Genomic DNA, 23,221 nt, shown 5'->3' with positions numbered 1-23,221 from the left:
CGATTTTCACGCACGGTTGATAGGAGACGATTGGGATGGGGACCCGATCATTATTATTTTCCCTTATAACATGGTTATAAGGGAAAATAATAGCATTCTTAAAACAGAATGCATAATAAAATGGGGCTGGAGGAGTTAAAAAAAAATAATTTAACTCACCTTAATCCACTTGTTCGCACAGCCCGGCTTCTCTTCTGCCTTCATCTGTGAGGAAAAGGACCTGTGGTGACGTCACTGCGCTCATGTGATGGACCATGTGATGGACCATGTGATGAGCACAGTGATGTTACCACAGGTCCTTTGCCCAGGTCCTGAAGAAAGAAGACAGAAGAGATGCCGGCTGCGCGAACAAGTGGATTAAGGTGAGTAAAATTAGCGCCTCCAGCGCTATTGTACTATGCAGTCTGTATTAAGAATGCTATTATTTTCCCTTATAACCATGTTATAAGGGAAAATAATACAATCTACAGAACATCAATCCCAAGCCCGAACTTCTGTGAAGAAGTACGGGTTTGGGTACCAAACATGCCGATTTTTCTTACGCGCGTGCAAAACGCATTACAATGTTTTGCACTCGCGCGGAAAAATTGTGCATGTTCCCGCAACGCACCCGGATCTTTTCCCGCAACGCCCGTGTGAAACCAGCTTAACAAGGAGGCCTCCACTAAATCTAGAGGAAAGAAGGTTTCTCCACCAACATAGAGGAGAAGTCTTTACTGTAAGAGCAGTGAGACTATAGAGCTCTCTGCCAGAGGAAGGAGTCGTGGAGGGATTCTCTAGAAGAGTCCAGAAAGGGTCTGGAGGGTAATAATATTCCAGCTTCTAGTGACTAGATTACTGGAGATGGGGCCATGATCCAGGGAGGGATTCTGAGTGTAGATCTGGAGTCAGGAAGGAATGTCTTTCCCTAAGTGTCTCCCTCCATCTACAGGATTACACCATAGTGAAGAAGACATCGGCGGGGACTCCCATCATCCATGAGTCAGGAGGGTGGAGCAGGACCCCCATCACAGAGCCTCCCCCCCTGATACATGAGCAGAAGATCCTAGAACTCGCCCACAAGATGATGGAGCTGCTGACTGGAGAGGTGACACTGCTGGGAATGCTGGGAAATTCTCCAGTAACAGCACTGGAGGGGTCTGGGTGATGACGGTGTCATTGTGTTGTCAGGTTCCTGTAAGGTGTCAGGATGTGGCGGTCTATTTCTCCATGGAGGAGTGGGAGTATATAGAAGGACACAAGGATCTGTACAAGGAGGCCATGATGGAGGCTCCCCGGCCTCTGACATCACCAGGTAAGAAGAGACGAGGTGAGAAGAGGCCGTGTTAAAGCCTCAGTCCGGTCATGTGCAGTGTGTACACGCGTGTAATGACATGTAATGTAGGAGCTCCACATGTTATTCTCCGGTCACATCACGTTAGAGCCTACATTTCCCATATACATCACACTTCTCCATAGGCTCCATCCTCCTGACAGATATAGTGTCCTCTTGGCCTCCATCGGCCGGTACAGTAGATGACACTATTCTATACAGAGGATCCTGCAGGAAAACCTGCGCCGTGCCGTATACATGGGGCTTATGGGTGACGTCTGCCCCTGTGTGACTATATAGAATGATAGGACTGTACAGGGGAGACGTCACCTCCTTCTATCAGAGATCTACGTTAGGAAGCCCTCCTGATATCTACCTCTGATGGAAGGCTCAGACGTGGTGTGAACACATCCTTATTCCAGTAGTTCTCCTCCCTTCATGTCTGGGATCCTCTAGTCACTCCACAAGCAGAGAAGACACAAGGTGCTATGTGTGACTGGAGGAGAAGGTGGGATCACCGGGCTCTTCTCTCTCCTCCTCCAGTCTGTGGTCCTGTCAGAGCGGACATGTGTCTTCTAGCAGTAGATGTACGGCCCGAAGTGTTCTAGCTGCGGAGGCTCCACAATATGTCATGGGCTCCGTTTTCTCTTACTCTGAGGATCTGCCCCAGGATACATAGGAGTGGGGTGACATGGGGGGTGCACCTCCTTATGCAGCAATAACTTCAACCAAACGTTTCCTGTAGTTGCAGATCAGACGTGCACAACGGTCAGGAGTAATTCTTGACCATTCCTCTTTACAGAACTGTTTCAGCAATATTCTTGGGATGTCTGGTGTGAATTGCGTTCTTGAGGTCATACCACAGCATCTCAATGGGGTTGAGGTCAGGACTCTGACTGGGCCGCTCCAGAAGGCGGATTTTCTTCTGTTTAAGCCATTCTGTTGTCGATTTACTTCTATGATTTGGGTTGTTGTCCTGTTGCAACACCCATCTTCTGTTGAGCTTCAGCTGGTGGACAGATGGCCTTAAGTTCTCCTGCAAAATGTCTTGATAAACTTGGAAATTAATTTTTCCTTTGATGTTAGCAATCCGTCCAGGCCCTGACGCAGCAAAGCAGCCCCAAACCATGATGCCCCCACCACCATACTTCACAGTTGGGATGAGGTTTTGAGGTTGGTGTGCTGTGCCTCTTTATCTCCACACAGTGTCGTGTGTTTCTTCCAAACAACTCCACTTTGGTTTCATCTGTCCACAGAATATTTTGCCAGTACTGCTGTGGAACATCCAGGTGCTCTTGTGCAAACTGTAAACGTGCAGCAATGTTTTTTTTTGGACAGCAGTGGCTTCCTCTGTGGTATCCTCCCATGAAATCCATTCTTGTTTAGTGTTTTACATATCGTAGATTCGCAAACAGGGATTTTAGCATATGCCAGAAACTTTTGTAAGTCTTTAGCTGACACTCTAGGATTCTTCTTCACCTCATTGAGCAGTCTGCGCTGTGCTCTTGCAGTCATCTTTACAGGACGGCCTCTCCTAGGGAGAGTAGCAGCAGTGCTGGACTTTCTCCATTTATAGACAATTTGTCTTACCGTGGACTGATGAACAGCAAGGCTTTTGGAGATACTTTTATAACCCTTTCCAACTTTATGCAAGTCAACAATTCTTAATCGTAGGTCTTCTGAGAGCTCTTTTGTGCGAGGCATCATTCACATCAGGCAATGCTTCTTGTGAAAAGCAAACCCAGAACTGGTGTGTGTTTTTTATAGGGCAGGGCAGCTGTAACCAACACCTCCAATCTCATCTCATTGATTGGACTCCAGTTGGCTGACACCTCACTCCAATTAGCTCTTGGAGATGTCATTAGTCTAGGGGTTCACATACTTTTTCCACCTGCACTGTGAATGTTTACATGGTGTGTTCAATAAAAACATGGTAACATTTAACTCTTTGTGTGTTATTAGGTTAAGCAGACTGTGATTGTCTATTGTTGTGACTTAGATGAAGATCAGATCACATTTTATGACCAATTTGTGCAGAAATCCATATCATTCCAAAGGGTTCACATACTTTTTCTTGCAACTGTATGTGAATGTGGATGTTCTGCAGCTGGGGATGGATATGGTGGTGGAGGCCATCAGACCGGCCGGGGTTATTCCTCTCTGTTATCAGCAGCGGAGCACAGTCTGCTCTGGTTATAAATGATCCGACCTCTCCTGTAAGAAGCCGGAGGATGGGAGTCATCTGTGGATAACGGGGACTAAACCCATTAATGACCAATAAGATGCATGAACGTCACTGGTCAGGAGGGAATGTGAGGAGCAGGGTCAGGAGTTGTGATACAGAGATGACACCCAACAAAAGATGTTGTGGTCAGTAACATCCACTGCAGCTGGGCAGACATGGGGGCTTCCTTTGTCCACTGATCGTTCCATTCGGGCGCTGGTCGGTGGTAATGGCATCCTGAGACATAATGAAGGCCCGCCATCTTGGTTCTTCTGTTATACCCTGCCTCTGGAGTCAGTATGATTGCAGGTCCAGCTCATAGAGGACTAAAGGAAAATAAAGCTTTTCAAAAAATAAACAAACGCGAAAAAATAAACAAAAAAATCCACGTGCATTCCGCATTTTAAAAAAATGGTGACTCGCGCAGTTTTATTTATTTTCTTCTGTTCCGGCATTCACCGCATAGAGTTTTTAAAAAATATATTTTAATAGTTTGGACTTTTTTGACGTGGTGATATGTTTATTTATATATTGTTTATATATATATATTAAAAAAATCTGGGAGGTATGGCAAATTATTGTGACCAATTTCCAGCGGACCTACTTGCCAGAAAGGGACGTCAGCGTAGATACAAGTTTGATGGCCTACAAGGGACGCCTAAGCTGGATACAGTACATAGCATCCAAAAGAGCGCGGTTTGGCATCAAATCCTACATGCTCTGCGAGTCATCCACTGGGTACATCTGGAATTCGGTCATTTACACCGGTAAAGGCACGAAGTTCAACCCCAGGTCCAGCGGCTATGGGATGGCCACATCATCTGTCCTGACACTGCTGGAGCCATTGCTGAACCAGGGATATTGTGTGACCACGGACAATTTCTACACGTCTCCGGAACTGTATGAGGTTTTGCTACAAAACAAGACTGATGCATATGGTATAACCGACGTGACATGCCATCTATGTTTGCCAAGAAAAAACTCAAAACCGGAGAAATGGTTGCCTGGCAGAAGGGTAAGATGATGGCAATGCGATGGCGAGACAAGAAGGACGTGTGTCTCATGAGTACTGTGCACAATACTTCTACTGCCATGGTCCACACAAAAGGCGGGAAAGATGTGCTGAAGCCACAAGTCGTGATGGACTATAATTACACCATGGGAGGTGTCGACAGAGCCGATCAGGCAATGACATTTTATCCGGCTATGCGTAAACAGCAAAGAAAATATTATAAGAAGATCTTCAGGCATCTTCTGGAACAGTGCCTTTGGAATGCATATATCCTGCACAGGGCAAAGAGTGACAAGCCTCTTGTTCATTCTGACTTTATGTGGAAGGTGGTTGAGCGGATTTTTGTCAACCACCAGACGCCATCAGTAGTTGTGAACAGACCTGGACGTCGTGCTGTTGACGTTGTCAACCCAGAACGCCTGACTGGTCGTCACTTTATCGATTTCATCCTGCCAACCGCAAAAAAGGCAGCACCTACCAGGATGTGCGCGGTTTGCTGCTCAAAGAGAGACGGCAATAGAAAGAAAGTCCGAAAATAAACCAGGTCCCATTGTCCTGATTGTCAAGTCGGACTTTGTGCGGTCCCATGTTTCAAAATTTATCACACTCAGGATGTTTATTGAATTTTCTGTGTTTGACAAATTTTATTATTTTTCTTACATTATTAAATAAAATTATATTATTTATTAGATTATAATTCATGATTTTGTGTTTGAAACTTTATCACATCTGGGATGTCTACTAAAGTCTTGTTTGGTCAGGTTTAAGTAAGTAATTACTAAGAATTGCAAGCCTACAATACATAACGCCAAATTTCATGCAAAAAATTGTACCACTTGTGGTACAAAATTCCTGACATAATCATACTGCCAGGGAGGTTAATAACTATTTCTCTCCTTAGGGGCCAGATCCTGGGATCTTTTCATACCTTGTCCTATTCACCCTGATAGAGATCTTCTGAATAGGAATAGGACCACACACTGTCCTTGCTGCCCTGTGCTTTGTGCACACAGCAGCAGGGAGCAGAATATGGCAGCCAGGGCTTCAGTAGCGTCCTGGCTGCCATGGTAACTGATCGGAGCCCCAGGATTACACAGCCGGGGCTCCGATCAGAAACTGCCACCAATGAGAGGAGGTGAGGGGACTCTGTCGCCACTGCCACCAATGAAGAGGAGGGGACTCTGTCGCCACTGCCACCAATGAAGAGGAGGGGACTCTGTGGCCACTTCCACCAATGAGAAGGGGCGGGGACCCAGTGGCCACTTCCACCAATGAGAAGGGGCGGGGACCCAGTGGCCATTGCCACCAATGAGAAGGGGAGGGGACCCTGTGGCCACTGCCACCAATGATTTTAATACTGGGGGGTTGAGCGCTTTGTGCCACCAATAATCTTAATACTGGGGGGGGGGCGCACTGCGCCACCAATGTTAATTAACCCTTAATACAGGAGGCGTGTACTGGCAGAAGATTAGCGGCATCAACTGCCGCTGATCGCAGCTCCCTGTCAGAGGCAAGGTGACGGCTATGCGATTCTGCTGCCAGTACCCACCTCCTGTATTATGTGTTAAAGACGACCGTATATAGGTCCAGACTTAGTTAAGTATTAGGCTACACAGAGCGGCGCCCAGAGATGTCCCAGCACTTACTATTATCCTGGGCGCCGCTCCGTTCGCCCGCCGTGCCCCATTACTGTCTCCTGCTCCATATGCTAATTACTATCGGAGCAATGGGGAGGAGACATCAGCTTCTCTAGTGGGTGTTCCTTCTCCTTGCGCTGTGATTGGACAGCGCTACAGCCAGGGAGAAGGAACGCCCAGGAGAGAAGATGATGTCTCTTCCCCATCGCTCCTATAGTAGTAATTAGAATATGGAGCAGGAGACAGTAATGGGGGCCACAGTGGGCGAACGGAGCAGCGCCCAGGAATAATAGTAAGTGCTGGGACATCTCTGGGCGCCGCTCTGTGTAGCCTCTTATTTAACTAAGTCTGGACCCAGGAAAAGTCCTTTCATTGGTGGCGCAGTGCGCCCGCCCCTCCTCCGTTTATTGGTGGCAGCGGCACATGGGGGAGGGAGAGACTGCTTCCTTCTCCCCTGTGCTGCTGAGAGAACATGAGCGCCGACAGCAGCGCGCTCATGTTCTGTGATACTAGACTGCGCAGCAGAGCTGCCCAGTATCGAAAAAATTGAATTCCCGGTATCGTATCGACAACAGTATCAATTGGGTATCGAAATTTCGGTACCCGCAACAACCCTAGTGAATACTGTAAGAAATCCTGTTCTCCCCCAAAATATTGGAATAAAGTATGACCAGCAAACTCCTATGTGCCCAAAATGGTGTCAATCAAACTGACAGCTCACCCCACAGAAAATGAGCCCTCGTCCGGCTCCATCGACGGAAACGTAAACCAGTTATGGTTAGAAAAGTTAGAAAATGACGATATCCATTTTCATAGGATAAATATGTGAGCACTGAGACCCCTCTGATCATGAGAGAACGAGGGTCCCGTGTCCTCCTTGTGGATGTAACAGAAGTTCTCACAGATATCTCCAGCGTTTCCACTGGCATTGAGTGGAGCAGCAGACATGTACAATCACCGCTCCATCCATGTGAGGACCCAGGACCCCTATTCTCATGATCTGGGAGGGTCCCAGCGGTGGGATTTCTATGTGGGGTGACTGGATTATTTTGGGGTTTGGTAGAAAGTTGGTGAGGAGCAGAACATTGTTATGAAGGTCCTGATCACCAAACCTAGAAGTGAAGGAGCTGAGAGAAGAGTCTGATCTATAGACAGATCTACAGGAGGCCATGTATTCAGTCACTGTGTGCTTGTGTCTCCACAGATGGATCCAGGAGGAGAAATCCCCCCGAGAGATGTCCCCGTCCTCTGTATTCCCAGGACTGTCCAGAGGAGAAGCTCCCAGAGAACCATCAGGTAGATGGAGCTGAAGTCTCCCCAGAATCTGACCAGAAAGGGATTGAACCGAAGATTGTTTTACATTTTTTCTTGTTAAGGATGAAAATCTGATTGATATTAAGGTTGAGGTTAAAGATGAAGCAGAAAAGGAGATGGATTTATGGGGCGATCAGCAATGTAAGCAAGGGGGGCTGTCATGGGTCACCTGGATACTACTCCCATCATCTCATCATCACATGTAGTAATCTCTCCTGTCCCTGTGTGTTTTTTTTACAGATGGACTCATAGAAAGAAATCCCCCCGAGAGATGTCCCCGTCCTCTGTATTCCCAGGACTGTCCAGAGGAGAAGCTCCCAGAGAACCATCAGGTAGATGGAGCTAAAGTCTCACCAGAATCTGACAAGAAAGTGATGGAACCAAAGATCATTTTACATTTTCTTCTTGTTTAGGATGAAAATCTGATTATTATTAAGGTTGAGGTTATGGAAGAAGCAGAAGTGAAGACAGATTTATGGGGCGATCATCAGTGTAAGGAGAGGAGACATTATGTCTATTTTGACGTTCACATACATAACAACTCCCATCATCTCAACATCACATGTAGTAATCTCTCCTGTCCCTGTGTGTTTCCTACAGATGCACTCAGAGAAAGAAATCCCCCCGAGAGATGTCCCCGTCCTCTGTATTCCCAGGACTGTCCAGAGGAGAAGGTCCCAGAGAACCATCAGGTAGATAGAGCTGAGCCCTATACACATATATATAGGGGGGTCCTGCAGTCATAGAGGGGTCATAGATGGTGGGGGTCTCTTATGTGGATCTGTTAGATTTTCCACCTGTCTGCTGTATTGTACTGAATTGTTACAGATGACAAATCAGGGGGAAGATGTGACTGATATTAAAGTGGAGGATGAAGAAGAGCGGATGATGGGCGATCCCCCATGTAAGAGTGAGGTGGAGGAGGACATTCCAGGAGATGTCACCACAGGTATGGAATCATGAATGGAGGAAGGGAATTGGGAGGTTTCTTCAGGTGAGGCTCCACCTTAGAGCTGCAGTAACCCCTTGGGCCTCTTTCACACAAGTGATACGAATTGTGTCAGGATCTGTTAAGGGAAAAACTGATGGTTTTACAGGCAGGATCAGTCAGTTTTCTCTGCAGTTGCGTTGAGTGCAGCGTTTTTTCCGTCCGCTTTGCAGGCTTTTTTCACAAGTGTGAATTAAAACTGAGGACTAACAATCTGCTGATGCCTTCAGTTTTTCACGCAAGCTCCATTCACTTCTTTGGGGCCAGAGCTGTGGGGAGAACGCACAATACAGAACATGCTGCGATTTTTAAATGAAAAACAATGCTCGTGCACAGAACCATGAAATGAGTGGTCAGGATTCAGTCCGGATGCTACGCGTTCGTTACACACATCGCATCTGGACGGAAAACTCACTCGTGTAAAGTGCCCATAAGGACGCCGATGATTCAGAGCTCTTTGTGTCACTTCATGTGGTAAGAAGGTTTGATTACTTTCTGAGACTATTTTTTTAGGTTGGTGGTAAAATCCCATTTCACTGCGCCCTGCTGCATCAGACTTGATCCCCGGGCTGCCTGTGTACTTATGGGTCTGAGGCTCAGAATTTTTTTAGTTGGGGTTTCGTATGGAGTCATTTGTGTCGGGACGGTGGGGCTGAGCTTTCAACTGTGGTGCTCCTGGGGTTTCTCCAAGGGGGAGGGGGGGCGGGTATCACTGAACGAGAAGGATGACAGGTAAGACTAAAAATTGGCAGCCATGTATAGTAAAAAAAAAATAGCGAGCCATGTATACACAAAAAATAGTGAGCTGTGCACAGATATATAAAAACGGTGAGACCTGTATAGACACCAAAAATGTGCAGACAAAGCGTGCCGTGTCTGTGATAAACATCTGCACTAATGGCCGGGACCACCTTGGTTTTAAGGCAGCCATACACATTCGGTAACTGTTGCCCAAACTCTTTTATCTTTGCTGTTCAACGTGCTAATGTGTATGTGGGCCTTAAAGTGTAACTGTCATGTTTTCATTAAAAAATTTTTTTTTTGCATATGTTACTTCTGCTGCAGCATTATGCATCAACCAAGCTTTAGTTTCTTCACATACCACTGTTTTCCTTGCGCTTTTTCCTTAGTTACAGCCGTTAACCGCTACAATATGAGGAACTTCTCAAGATGGCTCCTCTTCCAGTTCTCTGAGGCCAAAACTGCCTTCCCTCTCTTCACATACACACTTACTGTGGCCAGCAGCTTGCTGCCAGCCAATCAGATTGGATTACTGAGACACGCCTCCTCACTCTGAAGCCTAATGCAGGCATGTAGTGTGAGGACCGCCCCTCTGTCTTCTGTTTATACTAAAGGGAAGACAGACAAGCTGTCACGGTCCCTCAGGTGACTAATGTCAGGAAATCAAGGAAATTGGCTGACCGTGGAGGAATCTAACAGCCTCCTTGATTTCTCTTGATTCAGTGTTGATAGGGTTAATGACCACTTCCCTTTTCTCAGCTGTTGCTCAGTGGTCATCACTTCTACCCTTTATAGTCTCACCCCTCCCTTCTGACTATGCGGTTGATAGCTTTATTTGGGTTTGGCTGAGCTGGTGTGAGATCCTCTTTGGTGTTCCTGTTCTTCCATCTCTACAGAAGTTAAGTGTCATGTTTGTTTCTATTTGTTATATTCCCTGTTGTTGTATCTGCGCCTGAGACAGAGACTTCCATTCGTCCATCTGGGGAGGAATGGGTTGTCTCTGGTCCTATACTTATTCCAGGGCCTTATAGGGAAATCAGGGATTAGGTATCCTGCTTATGAATATTCGTAGCTTCAAGGTCTAATCGTATTGATAAGTAGTCAGGGCCCGGATTAGGGTTGTCTAGGAGGTGTAAACTACAAATTGGTGATGAAAAGCAGGAAGTGCTCAATCCAATATGCAGTGGTGCATCTATACCGGGGGGGGGGGGAGCAGATCCTGCACTTGTGGTCCGCTGCTAATGGCAATCCCCAGCAAAAATGCATACAATGGAGGATGCCGGCAGCGGACCACAAGTACCACAATAGATATCCTACACAGGATAGCAAATGTGTGGACGTGATAAACAATCAAACAAAATAACAATAACCTATAAAAAGACAGGTGCACTCTACGGTCATACTAAATCCTCATATTGATGTTAAAATTGAGAGATTAGCCAACATATCCTACTGTGGAGGACATGTCTGAGCCCGAGCACCGCGCCAAGGTTTCTCAAGTAGCTCGGGACCTAACACGCACATACCTGTGCCATATGGGCAATACCAGGAGCCGGTGGCTGAATTACAGGAGCGTAAGGTCCGACTCATAGCCAACTCACCCGAGCTACTTGAGAAACCTTGGCGCGGTGCTCGGGCTCAGATATGTCCTCCACAGTAGGATATGTTGGCTAATCTCTCAATTTTAACATCAGTATGAAGGTTTAGTAAGTCTGCAGAGTGCACCTGTCTTTGTATAAGTTATTGTTATTTTGTTTGTCTAGGAGGTGACTGTGCCGGCATACATACATAATTCCTCTGGGTAGCCATCTTATATGCTTCTGGCCTATGTAAAAAACTGTGAACTCTCATCTTCATGGAGCCTGGGTCGCCTATGATATAGATGGACACTTTTATTACCACTACTCTGTAAGGCCAGCAATAAAAGGTCATAAAAGCTATACCAGGCCCAGCTCGCTGTCAAGCCTGGCTGGAGCGTGACGTCATTAATTTCCAGGTCTGGTTTGAGGAGAGCTAATAGCCCTTAATTAGCTCTGGGCATAAAACCAGTCCACTTTCATATTTCATTTATGAATCAACTTATGCCCTTTCTGACACCAGATCCAGGCTCTACAGAGTATTGTGGTTAATTGGGTATCAAATATGACTAGAGGATGTGATTCCTTAGCTGACCTATGGGTGGTAGAAGAACTACAGGTCCCAGCATTACCGTGTGTGGTCTCATTCTGTAGGTAAATAAATAAGGATCGCAAATATGTATTCTGTATAACAATATGCCGATGTATCAAGGAGATACGAGCTTAAGTATAATCCTCATTGTAGGAACTGAACTTTGATGGGGTCATAAAACACTTGGGGGCAATCCCTAGGCTTCACAGTCACTCTGCTGCCATTGGCTGACAGGAGTAAGTCTCCTGCCCATGGCAGAGTTCATAAAAATCCATGCACAAGGACAGAGGAGAGAGACCCATGGAACATCACCAGACACTTAATTGGACATTGACGGCATATCCCTGTATCAGAAGAACTTTGAGGGGCTCCCCTGATACATACTGAAAAGGGGTTTGCAAGGATTCAAAAAGGACATATGAACGACCATCTGAAACCCAGAGAAACTAAGTATTCTTTCATCTTTTTCCCTTTCATTTGAACTGTCGTGATTATTTATATTGTTATTATTATTCTGTAGATTTATAGTCATTGTCATTAGACTTGTCTGCACTGCTTTTTACCGCTTATTAAAGATTATAAAATCTAAGTGGCCAAGTCTTCCATATTCTAAGCTGCTGGACAACGTACCTTGCCTTTGAAGAGACGTTACCAGGTAGTTAGTTAAATTGCATTTAGGAATTGTAGCTGGGGGTGATTGACTGCGGTTGGTCAGTAAGTGATATCCGGTTCATCCACTGATCTGTGTGATAGTGAATGACCCGGATAGTCGGCTCGTGGACCGGGAACCCACGTGGTGGCAGTTACCGAAGTATAGTGGGGGGTGTTAGCCGAGTGGTAATACCCCGGTCACGTGAGGTCTCTGTGTGTGCGCAGACTCCGTCACAGACCACTACGTCACAGCTGTGGGATCCGGAGCGGTCGGATCCATAGTTCGTGACATTTTTATGGTGGCAGCGGTGGGATTCTGTATGCTTAGAATATTAGTGCATGAAGTTATGTCCATAACTCTGTACTAAAGGATTGAAAAATTCTGGAAGACGAAGCACAGTGCATTAGTTTTGATAGAATAATAATTCACGACAGTACCCTCCCCTCTCTCTTGTTTTCTGTCCTATCTTTTATTTGGCAATAATGTCCGAATCCGTGAATTATGACGCCCTGAGCGTGGCTGATATCACAGCTCTGTGTGAGCACAAAGGCATCCAAGTATATGGGAAAAATAAGACTGTCCTTATCCAGGAGTTATGTGCACGGAGGAGTCAAGAGTCATCCCTGCAGGATTCAGAGAATGGAGGAGACTCTGGGGCCCCTGAGCCAGGTGACCCCTTCCAGAATGAGGATGATGAACTGGGAGGAGGACAGCCTGCTGGGGCTTGCAGTCCTCTAGCTGGACATAACTCTGTCTCTATGCCATCCCAAAATGGTCTGGACCAACTAATGCTTAGTAACCCGGACTTATATTTTCGGCTGCTGGAGGCACGTCGGGCAGAGCGCCAGGCTGAGCGCGAGGCTGCAGAACGGGAAGCTGTCCGCAGGCATGAACTGGACATGGCCCGAGTACAGCTTCAGGGGTCCGACCGGCATGCCACATCCACAGGCCCATCCCTGATGGTCAAGCCAAAACTGCCTGTGATGGAGTCTGAGAACTGTGACATTGATCTTTTCCTGCATGCTTTTGAAACCTCATGCCAGCAGTACCAGGTACCAGAGCCACAGTGGGCGGGACATCTAATGTCCGCACTGAAGGGCAAAGCTATGGAGGCCCTGGTCGGACTACCATTAGCAGAGCGTACCAGTTACGCGGTCATCAAAAAGGCTATTCTGGTCAAGTACCAGCTGACTCCAGAGACTTACCGTTTACGGTTCCGGTCCCTGCGGAGAGGGCCCGGAGATACTTTTATGGACCATCTGGGCAAGTTGCAGACCACCTTCCAACAGTGGTCTGATCCCCTCACAGAGGACACCAAGCAGTCCCTGGCGGATCTGATGGTCCGAGAACAGTTTGTCTCCAATTGCCCCACAGATGTGCAAAAATATGTATGTGAGCACAAGCCGAAGAGTGCGCGAGAGGCGGCCGAGCTAGCCGATGAATACGTCGCCATGCCCAGCACTCGGGCATTCAAAGACACTCTGTCCCGTCTGGGAGGAACCTCTTCATCTGCTTCTTCCTCCCGGCCAGCTTTGTCGGTTCCTGTCCAGCGACCCTTTCACAGGCCTGCACAAAGACCTGAAGGAGTCAAGCCAGCACCGACAGACGTGCGCAAGTGCTATGCGTGCGGCAAGCCAGGACACCTCAGCCACTCGTGCCCGGAGAAGAAGACAGCACCCCCTGGCAAGCTTGCCCGCAACCCATCATCTGTGCTGTTAGTGAATGGAGCTGCAAGACACACCGCAGACAACCTACAGTCGGTTACTGTGGGCAACCGATGCACCACAGGCTTCCGCGATACAGGAGCCGAAGTCACACTAGTTCGGCCTGAACTAGTGGATGACACAGACCTTATTCCCGGCAAAAGCCTCACCATCACGGGAGTTGGGGGGGTGAGCCCTAATGTTCCCCTAGCTCGTGTTTTCCTTGATTGGGGGGCTGGGAGTGGAGTAAGGGAGGTGGGAGTCTCTGCGGAGATCCCCACAAATGTTTTATTAGGCACTGACCTAGGACGATTGGTCTCGTGCTACGTGCCCCCTGGAAGCACACAGGACTCACCCTTCCCTATGGAGGTCCCTGGACATCCCGAGGTACTGTGCAAGGATGTTTGCGTAACATCAGATAACCTTGGGGATGGACCGCGGGAGGTGGGAGGTGGGGTGTGTGGGAGCAGTTCTCCTATGACAGGAGATGTAGAGGGGATGGCGGGTGTATGTACACAGGTAGCAAACATGTGTTTAACTGATTCAAGTTGTGCAAATGTTAAATGTGATGACATTATTGTGCCTGTGTTGCCCGTCACTCGCAGGGCTGCAAAAGCCGAAGCGGAACGCTCCATTGGGGAAGAGCAAGTGGAAGTGTCCCCTTCCACCGGTTCGGACCCTGTGGACTTAACCGCGTCAGAGCCTCAGCCACTGTCCCTGTTCGCCACAGGACAGCTGGCTGGGACTTGTAGTGCCGCCTTTGAGCAGGCCCTGCGAGATGACCCTACCTTGGAGCAGCTAAGAGGGTTAGCTGCCAGCCCTCCCACTGAGGGAGACAAATACCGAGTGTGTTGGGACAATGGGAAACTGTATAAGGAGGACATCTCCCACAGTGACAGTAGGGTGGGGCCACTCAAGAGGCAGCTCATTGTACCTGTGCAGTTCAGGGAACAATTACTGCAAGTGGCTCATGAGATCCCCTTAGCTGGTCACCTGGGAATAACCAAAACAAAGTCCCGGGTGATGCAGAATTTTTTCTGGCCTGGCCTCGGGGCAGATGTCGCCAAGTACTGCAGGTCCTGCGACACCTGTCAGCGAGTCGGCAAAGCAGGAGACCGTCACCGAGCTCCATTGAATCCCTTACCAATAATTGATGAACCCTTCAGGAGGGTGGCCGTGGACATCATTGGTCCCCTGGCCATCCCCAGCAGTTCGGGTAAACGGTTCATATTAACCCTGGTGGATTACGCTACGCGCTACCCGGAAGCAGTGGCGTTATCCTCCATTAGGGCGGACAAGGTTGCAGACGCCCTGCTGGGGATCTTCACGAGAGTGGGGTTCCCAGCTGAGCTTCTCAGCGACCAAGGACCTCAGTTCATGTCTGAACTAATGCAGGGGCTCTGTAGGAAAATACAGGTGAACCATATCGTAGCCAGCCCTTACCACCCACAAACAAACGGCCTCTGTGAGCGCTTCAACGGGACGTTGAAGCAGATGCTGAAGACGTTTGTGGAGGCGCAAGGGAAGGACTGGGAACGATATCTACCTCACCTGCTATTTGCCTACAGAGAGGTTCCCCAGGAGTCAACCGGGTTTTCGCCCTTCGAACTCCTGTATGGTCGACGAGTAAGAGGTCCCCTAGACCTAATCAGAGAGTCTTGGGAAGGCAAGGTTGTCAGAACTGAAGTCTCTGTAGTAGACTATGTCCTCAGGTTCCGAGACAAAATGGAGTCGCTGGTAGGTCTGGTACAGGAGAATATGGTACAGGCCCAAAGCAAACAGAAGCAGTGGTATAACCGCACTGCCCGAGAGAGAATCTACCAGGAGGGGCAGAAGGTCTATGTCCTGCTGCCAATGCGGCAAAACAAACTGCAAGCTGCATGGGAAGGGCCGTACCCCATTGTCAAATGTCTGAGTAAGGTAAATTATGTGGTGGGCCTTGGAGAGGGAGGTAGGAGACAGAAGACGTTTCACGTCAACATGCTCAAGGAGCATCACGAGAGAACGCCACATGTTATGCCGGTTTGCAGCCTGCCCGAAAGGGAGGAGGCCGACCCCCTACTAGATCTGCTAGCTGACACTCGAGAGTTGGAGGTGGACTTAACCCTCAACCCTCAACTCTCGTCCCAGCAGAGATCTCAGCTCTTAGAAGTGTTGACGGCTCACCGTGACACTTTTACAGGGAAACCCGGGAGAACACACCTTGCAGTCCATCATGTGGACACAGGTACACATGCTCCCACAAAGCAGTCCGCCTACCGTGTCTCACTGGAGGTCCAGGCAGACCTCAGGAGAGAGATCGAGGAGATGAAGCAGCTCGGGGTCATTCAGAAATCCCACAGCGCTTGGGCCTCACCGGTGGTTCTGGTCCCGAAGAAAGATCAGACAACCAGGTTCTGTGTGGATTATCGGAAACTGAATGCCATCACAACCTCGGATGCTTACCCCATGCCCAGGATTGATGAACTGTTAGATAAGTTGGCAGGAGCCAGCTACCTGACAATCATGGACCTGAGCAGGGGGTATTGGCAGATTCCCCTGACCTCGGAGGCTCAGGAGAAGTCGGCCTTCATCACCCCTTTCGGCTTATACGAATTTACTGTAATGCCGTTTGGGATGAAGAATGCGCCAGCCACCTTTCAAAGGCTTGTGAATGACTTGCTGGAAGGACTAGAAGAATGTGCTGTCGCCTATTTAGACGACATTGCCGTGTATAGCCCCACGTGGAAGGAGCATCTGGTGCACCTGTCGCAAGTACTGGACAAACTTGCTGCGGCTGGACTAACTGTTAAGCCTAGCAAGTGCCAGCTGGGCATGAATGAGGTCACTTACTTAGGCCACAGAGTAGGAGGAGGCACACTGAGGCCTGAAATAGAGAAGGTGAAAGCCATTACGAGATGGCCAACACCTCTCACCAAGAAGCAGGTCATGTCTTTCTTGGGAACGGCCGGGTACTATAGGAAGTTCATCCCGAACTATAGCGCCCTGGCCAAGCCTCTGACAGACTTGACAAAGAAGAAGCTGCCCAGGATGGTGTCATGGACGCCGGAATGCGAGCAAGGCTTCCAGGCCCTGAAGGATGCACTAGCCAGTGCTCCTGTGCTTCAGGCCCCAGATTTCACTCGGAAGTTTGTGGTCCACACGGATGCTTCCGCCTTTGGTCTGGGTGCAGTCCTGAGTCAGGTGAACCAGGCCGGGGAGGAGCATCCTGTACTATACCTGAGCCGTAAGTTACTGGCCAGGGAGACCAGCTACTCCACAATAGAGAAGGAGTGTTTAGCTATTGTGTGGTCCCTGCAAAAGCTACAACACTACCTGTATGGACGCAATTTCACAGTGATCACTGATCACAATCCCCTCAGCTGGTTGGCACGTCTCGCAGGAGACAATGCGAAACTGCTGAGATGGAGCCTGATTTTGCAGCAGTACAACTTCACCGTGCAGCACAGAAAAGGTAGTTTACATGGAAATGCCGACGGGTTGTCGCGGCAGGGAGAATCGTCCGGAGACGGCTGGGTTGCTGGGGAATAGGCTTGTGGCCATTTCCCCAGGCAACCTTTTAAAAGAGGGAGGTGTGCCGGCATACATACATAATTCCTCTGGGTAGCCATCTTATATGCTTCTGGCCTATGTAAAAAACTGTGAACTCTCATCTTCATGGAGCCTGGGTCGCCTATGATATAGATGGACACTTTTATTACCACTACTCTGTAAGGCCAGCAATAAAAGGTCATAAAAGCTATACCAGGCCCAGCTCGCTGTCAAGCCTGGCTGGAGCGTGACGTCATTAATTTCCAGGTCTGGTTTGAGGAGAGCTAATAGCCCTTAATTAGCTCTGGGCATAAAACCAGTCCACTTTCATATTTCATTTATGAATCAACTTATGCCCTTTCTGACACCAGATCCAGGCTCTACAGAGTATTGTGGTTAATTGGGTATCAAATATGACTAGAGGATGTGATTCCTTAGCTGACCTATGGGTGGTAGAAGAACTACAGGTCCCAGCATTACCGTGTGTGGTCTCATTCTGTAGGTAAATAAATAAGGATCGCAAATATGTATTCTGTATAACAATATGCCGATGTATCAAGGAGATACGAGCTTAAGTATAATCCTCATTGTAGGAACTGAACTTTGATGGGGTCATAAAACACTTGGGGGCAATCCCTAGGCTTCACAGTCACTCTGCTGCCATTGGCTGACAGGAGTAAGTCTCCTGCCCATGGCAGAGTTCATAAAAATCCATGCACAAGGACAGAGGAGAGAGACCCATGGAACATCACCAGACACTTAATTGGACATTGACGGCATATCCCTGTATCAGAAGAACTTTGAGGGTCTCCCCTGATACATACTGAAAAGGGGTTTGCAAGGATTCAAAAAGGACATATGAACGACCATCTGAAACCCAGAGAAACTAAGTATTCTTTCATCTTTTTCCCTTTCATTTGAACTGTCGTGATTATTTATATTGTTATTATTATTCTGTAGATTTATAGTCATTGTCATTAGACTTGTCTGCACTGCTTTTTACCGCTTATTAAAGATTATAAAATCTAAGTGGCCAAGTCTTCCATATTCTAAGCTGCTGGACAACGTACCTTGCCTTTGAAGAGACGTTACCAGGTAGTTAGTTAAATTGCATTTAGGAATTGTAGCTGGGGGTGATTGACTGCGGTTGGTCAGTAAGTGATATCCGGTTCATCCACTGATCTGTGTGATAGTGAATGACCCGGATAGTCGGCTCGTGGACCGGGAACCCACGTGGTGGCAGTTACCGAAGTATAGTGGGGGGTGTTAGCCGAGTGGTAATACCCCGGTCACGTGAGGTCTCTGTGTGTGCGCAGACTCCGTCACAGACCACTACGTCACAGCTGTGGGATCCGGAGCGGTCGGATCCATAGTTCGTGACAGTGACCTGTTCCTTCCCTAGTTTCCAGGCCCAGTTAATGTTCCTCTTCCCTCTTGTGTTCAGTGTGGAGTCCCCCCCCCCCTCCCCACACTCGTGACACAAGCCCTAGCAACGGTCTTTTAGGGGCCAATTTGTCAGTAGTCTTGTTTATGCTGCTGGTCTATAGTTATCAGCTCCATAGGAATATGAAATAAAAAGGAAGGACGTCTACTTCTCCTTCCTGCTGGATCCACTTCTGAAATTGGCTCAAACAACTGCATCAAAAACTCAAGCATTTTCATTGACCATTGTAGCCCATTTACTCCTTGGGTCCTATATTTTCTAACTGGTCAATTTCTCATTCTCATAAAAGCCAATTTTATACAAAATGTTCGAAGTGAAACGTGTTCAGTTTAAAATAAAAATCTGCATAGACTTCTCTCGAGGACTTCCGGATACTATTTATTTGCCATATTTTATATTGAAGAATGGAGAAATTCTCTGTAGGATGAAATTGAAAACACCACAATTGTGCTTTATTTTTGGGGTTTTTACTGCGTTCCCTGTATGCCACAAATGACTACGATTCGTTTTTATGTTTTTTACTGCTTTAAATAGATTAAAAACCTTTGAATAATTGTTTTCTTTGTATTGCCATATTCTGACACCCCTAATGTTTTTGTTTCCATCTACACAGCTGTGTGAGGGCTTGTTTTTTGCAGGACGAGCTGTAGTTTTTATTGGGTCTATTTTAAGAAACATATGACTTTTCAATAACTTTATATTCCGTGCTGTTGGGAGAGCTAGGAGAAAGGAAAAAACAGTAAATCATCCAGTCTATTTTTTATTAGTGTTCACTGCTCATGATGAATATTTTTATATTTTAATAGTTCAGACATTTTCAGACGCTGTGATGATAATTATATTTTTTATTGTTTTATATGTAAAATTGGGAAAAGAGGTGATTTGAATTTTTAAATATTGTTGATTTTTTTCAATATTTTAAACACCTTTTTTTAAATTAAACTTTTGTCCTCTTCGGGGACTTGAACATGCCTTCATTTGATTGCTCATACTTTAGACTGCTTTAGTATACTACTGCAATCTATGGGATTTCTACTAGTTTCCAATTAAGCCCTGCCGCAGGCTGTCATAGTTTCCTCGCAAGCGTCTGATTGGAGGACAGTAAGAACCCCCTTCCCTCTGTCTAACCTCTTAGATACCGTTGTCACTATTAGTTCAGAACACAGTCATTGCAGCCAATGGTCAGCTGCATTGCAATGCGGGCACCCACTGTGCATAGAGCTAGCTTTTCCAATGACGGCCATAGATCAGACTGACTCCTTTTTTAGCTTTTTCATCTAGAATTCTGGAAAAAATTATAGCAGTTGATAAATCAAATTCCATTTTTAACCAAAAGTTAAATCCATAAATCTCCTATTTCCAAAAGTAGGTAAAAAAAACTCCTCCCCTAACCTCCTCCTAACACATAATCTAATTTTAATCCTAACAGAAAATTCCAGTAAGAGCTGTGAGAAAAACGTCATGTTATCACTAGATTATAAAGAAGATGAAGTTATCGGGCATCGCTCTTCAGGAGAAAATCTATCATATAATCTCCCTAATCATGAGGAACCTGCCCCTGACCAATCACAGATTGCTGCCACAAGTACCAGGCAGAAATTGGAAAAATGGTTTCATTGTGGGGAATGTGGAAAACAGTTTAAACAAAGATCAAGTCTTAATGTCCACAGAAGAAATCACACAGGAGAGAGTCTATTTGCATGCTCAATGTGTTTGAAATTATTTCCCGTAAAATCTCATCTCATGAGACATGAGAGAATTCACACAGGAGAGAAGCCGTTTTCATGTACAGAATGTGGGAAATGTTTTACAGATAAGGCATATCTTGTTAAACACAACAGAACTCACACAGGAGAGAAGCCATTTCCATGTTCAGAATGTGGGAAATGTTTTACAAATAAATCAGATCTTGTTAAACACAACAGAACTCACACAGGAGAGAAGCCATATCCATGTTCAGAATGTGGGAAATGTTTTACACATAAATCAGATCTGATTAAACATCTGAGATATCACACAGGAGAGAAGCCGTATCCATGTTCAGAATGTTGTAAGAGCTTTGCTACAAAAAACAGACTTAAAGAGCATCAGAGAATTCACACAGGGGAGTAGCCATATTCATGTTCAGTATGTGGGAAATGTTTTACAGAGAAAACATATCTTTCTAGACATGAAGACATTCACATAGAAGCATCAAATAGTATTATATGTGAGGAAATCAATCTGTATTGCAGTTATCCATGTCCATAATGGGGGATATGCATCTGTCAAACACCCAGATCTTCTGGAGGAAAAGTATTGTGGATATGAGGAAGAGAAGAAGAGCCTTGTTTACTGTCAGATCAGTGAAGATGAATTGTCCCCATGAGCCTCGCTTCTTCTTACTGTATTCATACCTCCACCCACACCATAGGACAATTCAGAAGGACTCTCCATGTAGAGTTTTATGTCACATATAGACATGTTGATATTTGATCCTTATTAATACAGTATAGAAATACAACAGTGATGGGTATAGTAACAACAACTTACCATAAATTATAATAATTAGTTACACAAAACATTTCCAGATCTACCACGTCCTTCTCTGCCTGGAATACAGGTTTCTTATGTATAATGGTGGCTTGATGGTGTTTGATTCTTCTATCTATAGCAGGTTGTACCAGAAGTTGTCTTCTACATGTTAATGGGTAAACGACAATGTAGTCTTGCCCTGAAGTTTTCTCTGGACAGCAATCTGTGATGTTTGCACCTTCCCAACACGTGACGGCCTCGACCACAAGGGTGCAAATTTGCATAAATCACATCAAACGCAGTCCACACACCCCTAAGATAAGTTGACACCTCACAGGGTTATGAACAATGAGAGGCCAGAGGTCCTGGATGAGAACAATGTAATTGTGTTACTATCCACAGAGCAGGGATTTCACATGGACCGTTCCTGACACAGCCGCACAATCATCTCCCATCATCCCGCTCTGTACATTATGTAGAACTTTGTAATGATCATAGATTTTCCAAATAAAATGCTTTTTTTCTTCTGTGTAAATGTTTTTGTTATACTCGGTGTTTGGTGAACTACATGGCCTCATGCACACCACTGTATTTTGTATCTGTGTCTGATCTGCATTTTTTACAGATTGCACACAGACCTATTCATTTCTATAGGTCCGCAAAAAAACAGACAGCACACGGATGTCCTTGATGTGCCGTCCGCATCCGTGTGTCCGTTATGCATATTATAGAATGTGTCTCTGCGGATACATGGTCTGCGGACTGCAATACGGACATGTGCGTGAGGACTAACTGAAGTTTTATCTGTCCCTGTGAAGCTGGTCAGGACAGGCGGAATTTTTGTTGAATAAAATTCTGCATCATTAGTAATTAATTAGTTAATTAATTCCCCCCCCCCCCCCCCTTATATGAACCGTCCTCCACAGGACTAGTTGCTTTTTTTCTGTCCTGTGGGTTCGGTCAGACAGGCATGACTCTACCCAAGAGTCTCTCCCCCTGTGGTTTGGGGGAGAAATTACTAACTTTTTCTGCTATTATCTTGCATCTATTCTTAACTCTGCTATTATTCTTTTAACAGGTCGGGCAGGGGACTGGCTGTCTCCTGTCTGTCATCCAGGCAGCGCTGGGCCTATAAGTCAGAACTGGGGCGCGCAAGAAGATGCGTGTGGCGCTCCCTTCCCCTTGGATCCTTCTTGCTGCTTTCCCGTCCCCTCCATCCCGCTGCTGGATCGCGTATCCAGCTCCGGTGAGTCGGACGCGCGACCGGAAGTGCGTCACTCTGCACTTCCGGTCCGCGGTGTCAGTTACCTGGCGTGGCCAGGTCTCTTTCTCCCTACAGCATTACCATTCTTGCTGGGGAGGTAGGGGAGGGGGGGAGGGCAGAGGAGCCCCTAAAAGCTTAAGCTTGAACCTTTTATATATTTATATGTTAGTTCTATAAGTTAGGGAGCCTGGGGGTTGTGGGAGGAGGAGCTGTAGCATCCCTCCTCCCCCCTCCCTCCCCTTCCTGCTATATAAGGCCAGGCTGCTTGCTGGGTCAGTGTTGCACTCAGTTTCTGTGTGACGTCCCCTTCTCACGGAAAGATTGACGTTTGGTGTAGACACCTTGCGTTGTAGCTATTTTAATAGTGCTTATTTCTTTTCTTAGGAAAAGCCACTCACAAGCAAAAACATCGGACTTGCTCCGGATGTGGCACCCCGCTGCCGGATTCCTACGAGTTCCATCGGTGTCCAGGCTGTCGCCCTAGGTCGGCCAATCCCGAGCCTACGGTCGTAGAAATGTTCTTCTGGATGAAGGAGTTCATGGACACTTCCATCGCAGAGATCAAGGGGGCGGTCTCTAATAAGAGACCTAGGCAGGCCTCTCCTGGGCCTATTCCGATGTCCGAGGATGTGGTCTCACTTGGCGATGATTCCTCCTCTGAGGAAGAAGAGTCGTTTTTTTCTTTTCCAGCCGAAAAAAAACAGAAATTATTGCGC

The 23,221-nt window shown here is 46.8% G+C and overlaps 2 protein-coding genes across 3 annotated transcripts in view; one reads left to right on the top strand and one right to left on the bottom strand.

The window, feature by feature from the left end:
• The window catches only part of LOC122933829 (gastrula zinc finger protein XlCGF26.1-like), a 700,524-nt gene that overhangs the window by 107,111 nt on the left and 570,192 nt on the right, over window positions 1-23,221 (bottom strand). The gene's annotated exons all lie outside the window — the stretch shown is intronic.
• On the top strand, window positions 1,066-7,612 carry LOC122933897 (zinc finger protein 667-like). Its single transcript, XM_044289000.1, has 3 exons — window positions 1,066-1,087; window positions 1,171-1,294; window positions 7,390-7,612. Exons 1-3 carry the CDS (start codon window positions 1,067-1,069, stop codon window positions 7,572-7,574), a joined length of 330 nt encoding a protein of 109 aa, XP_044144935.1. The 5' UTR covers window position 1,066; the 3' UTR covers window positions 7,575-7,612.

Source organism: Bufo gargarizans, chromosome 4 (assembly GCF_014858855.1).
Source record: "Bufo gargarizans isolate SCDJY-AF-19 chromosome 4, ASM1485885v1, whole genome shotgun sequence".
In the NCBI taxonomy this organism is placed as follows: domain Eukaryota; kingdom Metazoa; phylum Chordata; class Amphibia; order Anura; family Bufonidae; genus Bufo; species Bufo gargarizans.
The sequence above is the reverse complement of the archived record's forward strand: the minus strand, read 5'-3'. Positions and strand labels throughout refer to the sequence as shown.

Bases quoted from the DNA above. Each gene is read 5' to 3' on its own strand.
- LOC122933897 (XM_044289000.1), top strand. From the start codon at position 1,067: ATGGAGCTGCTGACTGGAGAG. The intron at 1,088-1,170 runs GTGACACTGCTG...TTGTGTTGTCAG, and splicing joins TGGAGCTGCTGACTGGAGAG to GTTCCTGTAAGGTGTCAGGA. The intron at 1,295-7,389 runs GTAAGAAGAGAC...GTGTCTCCACAG, and splicing joins CCGGCCTCTGACATCACCAG to ATGGATCCAGGAGGAGAAAT.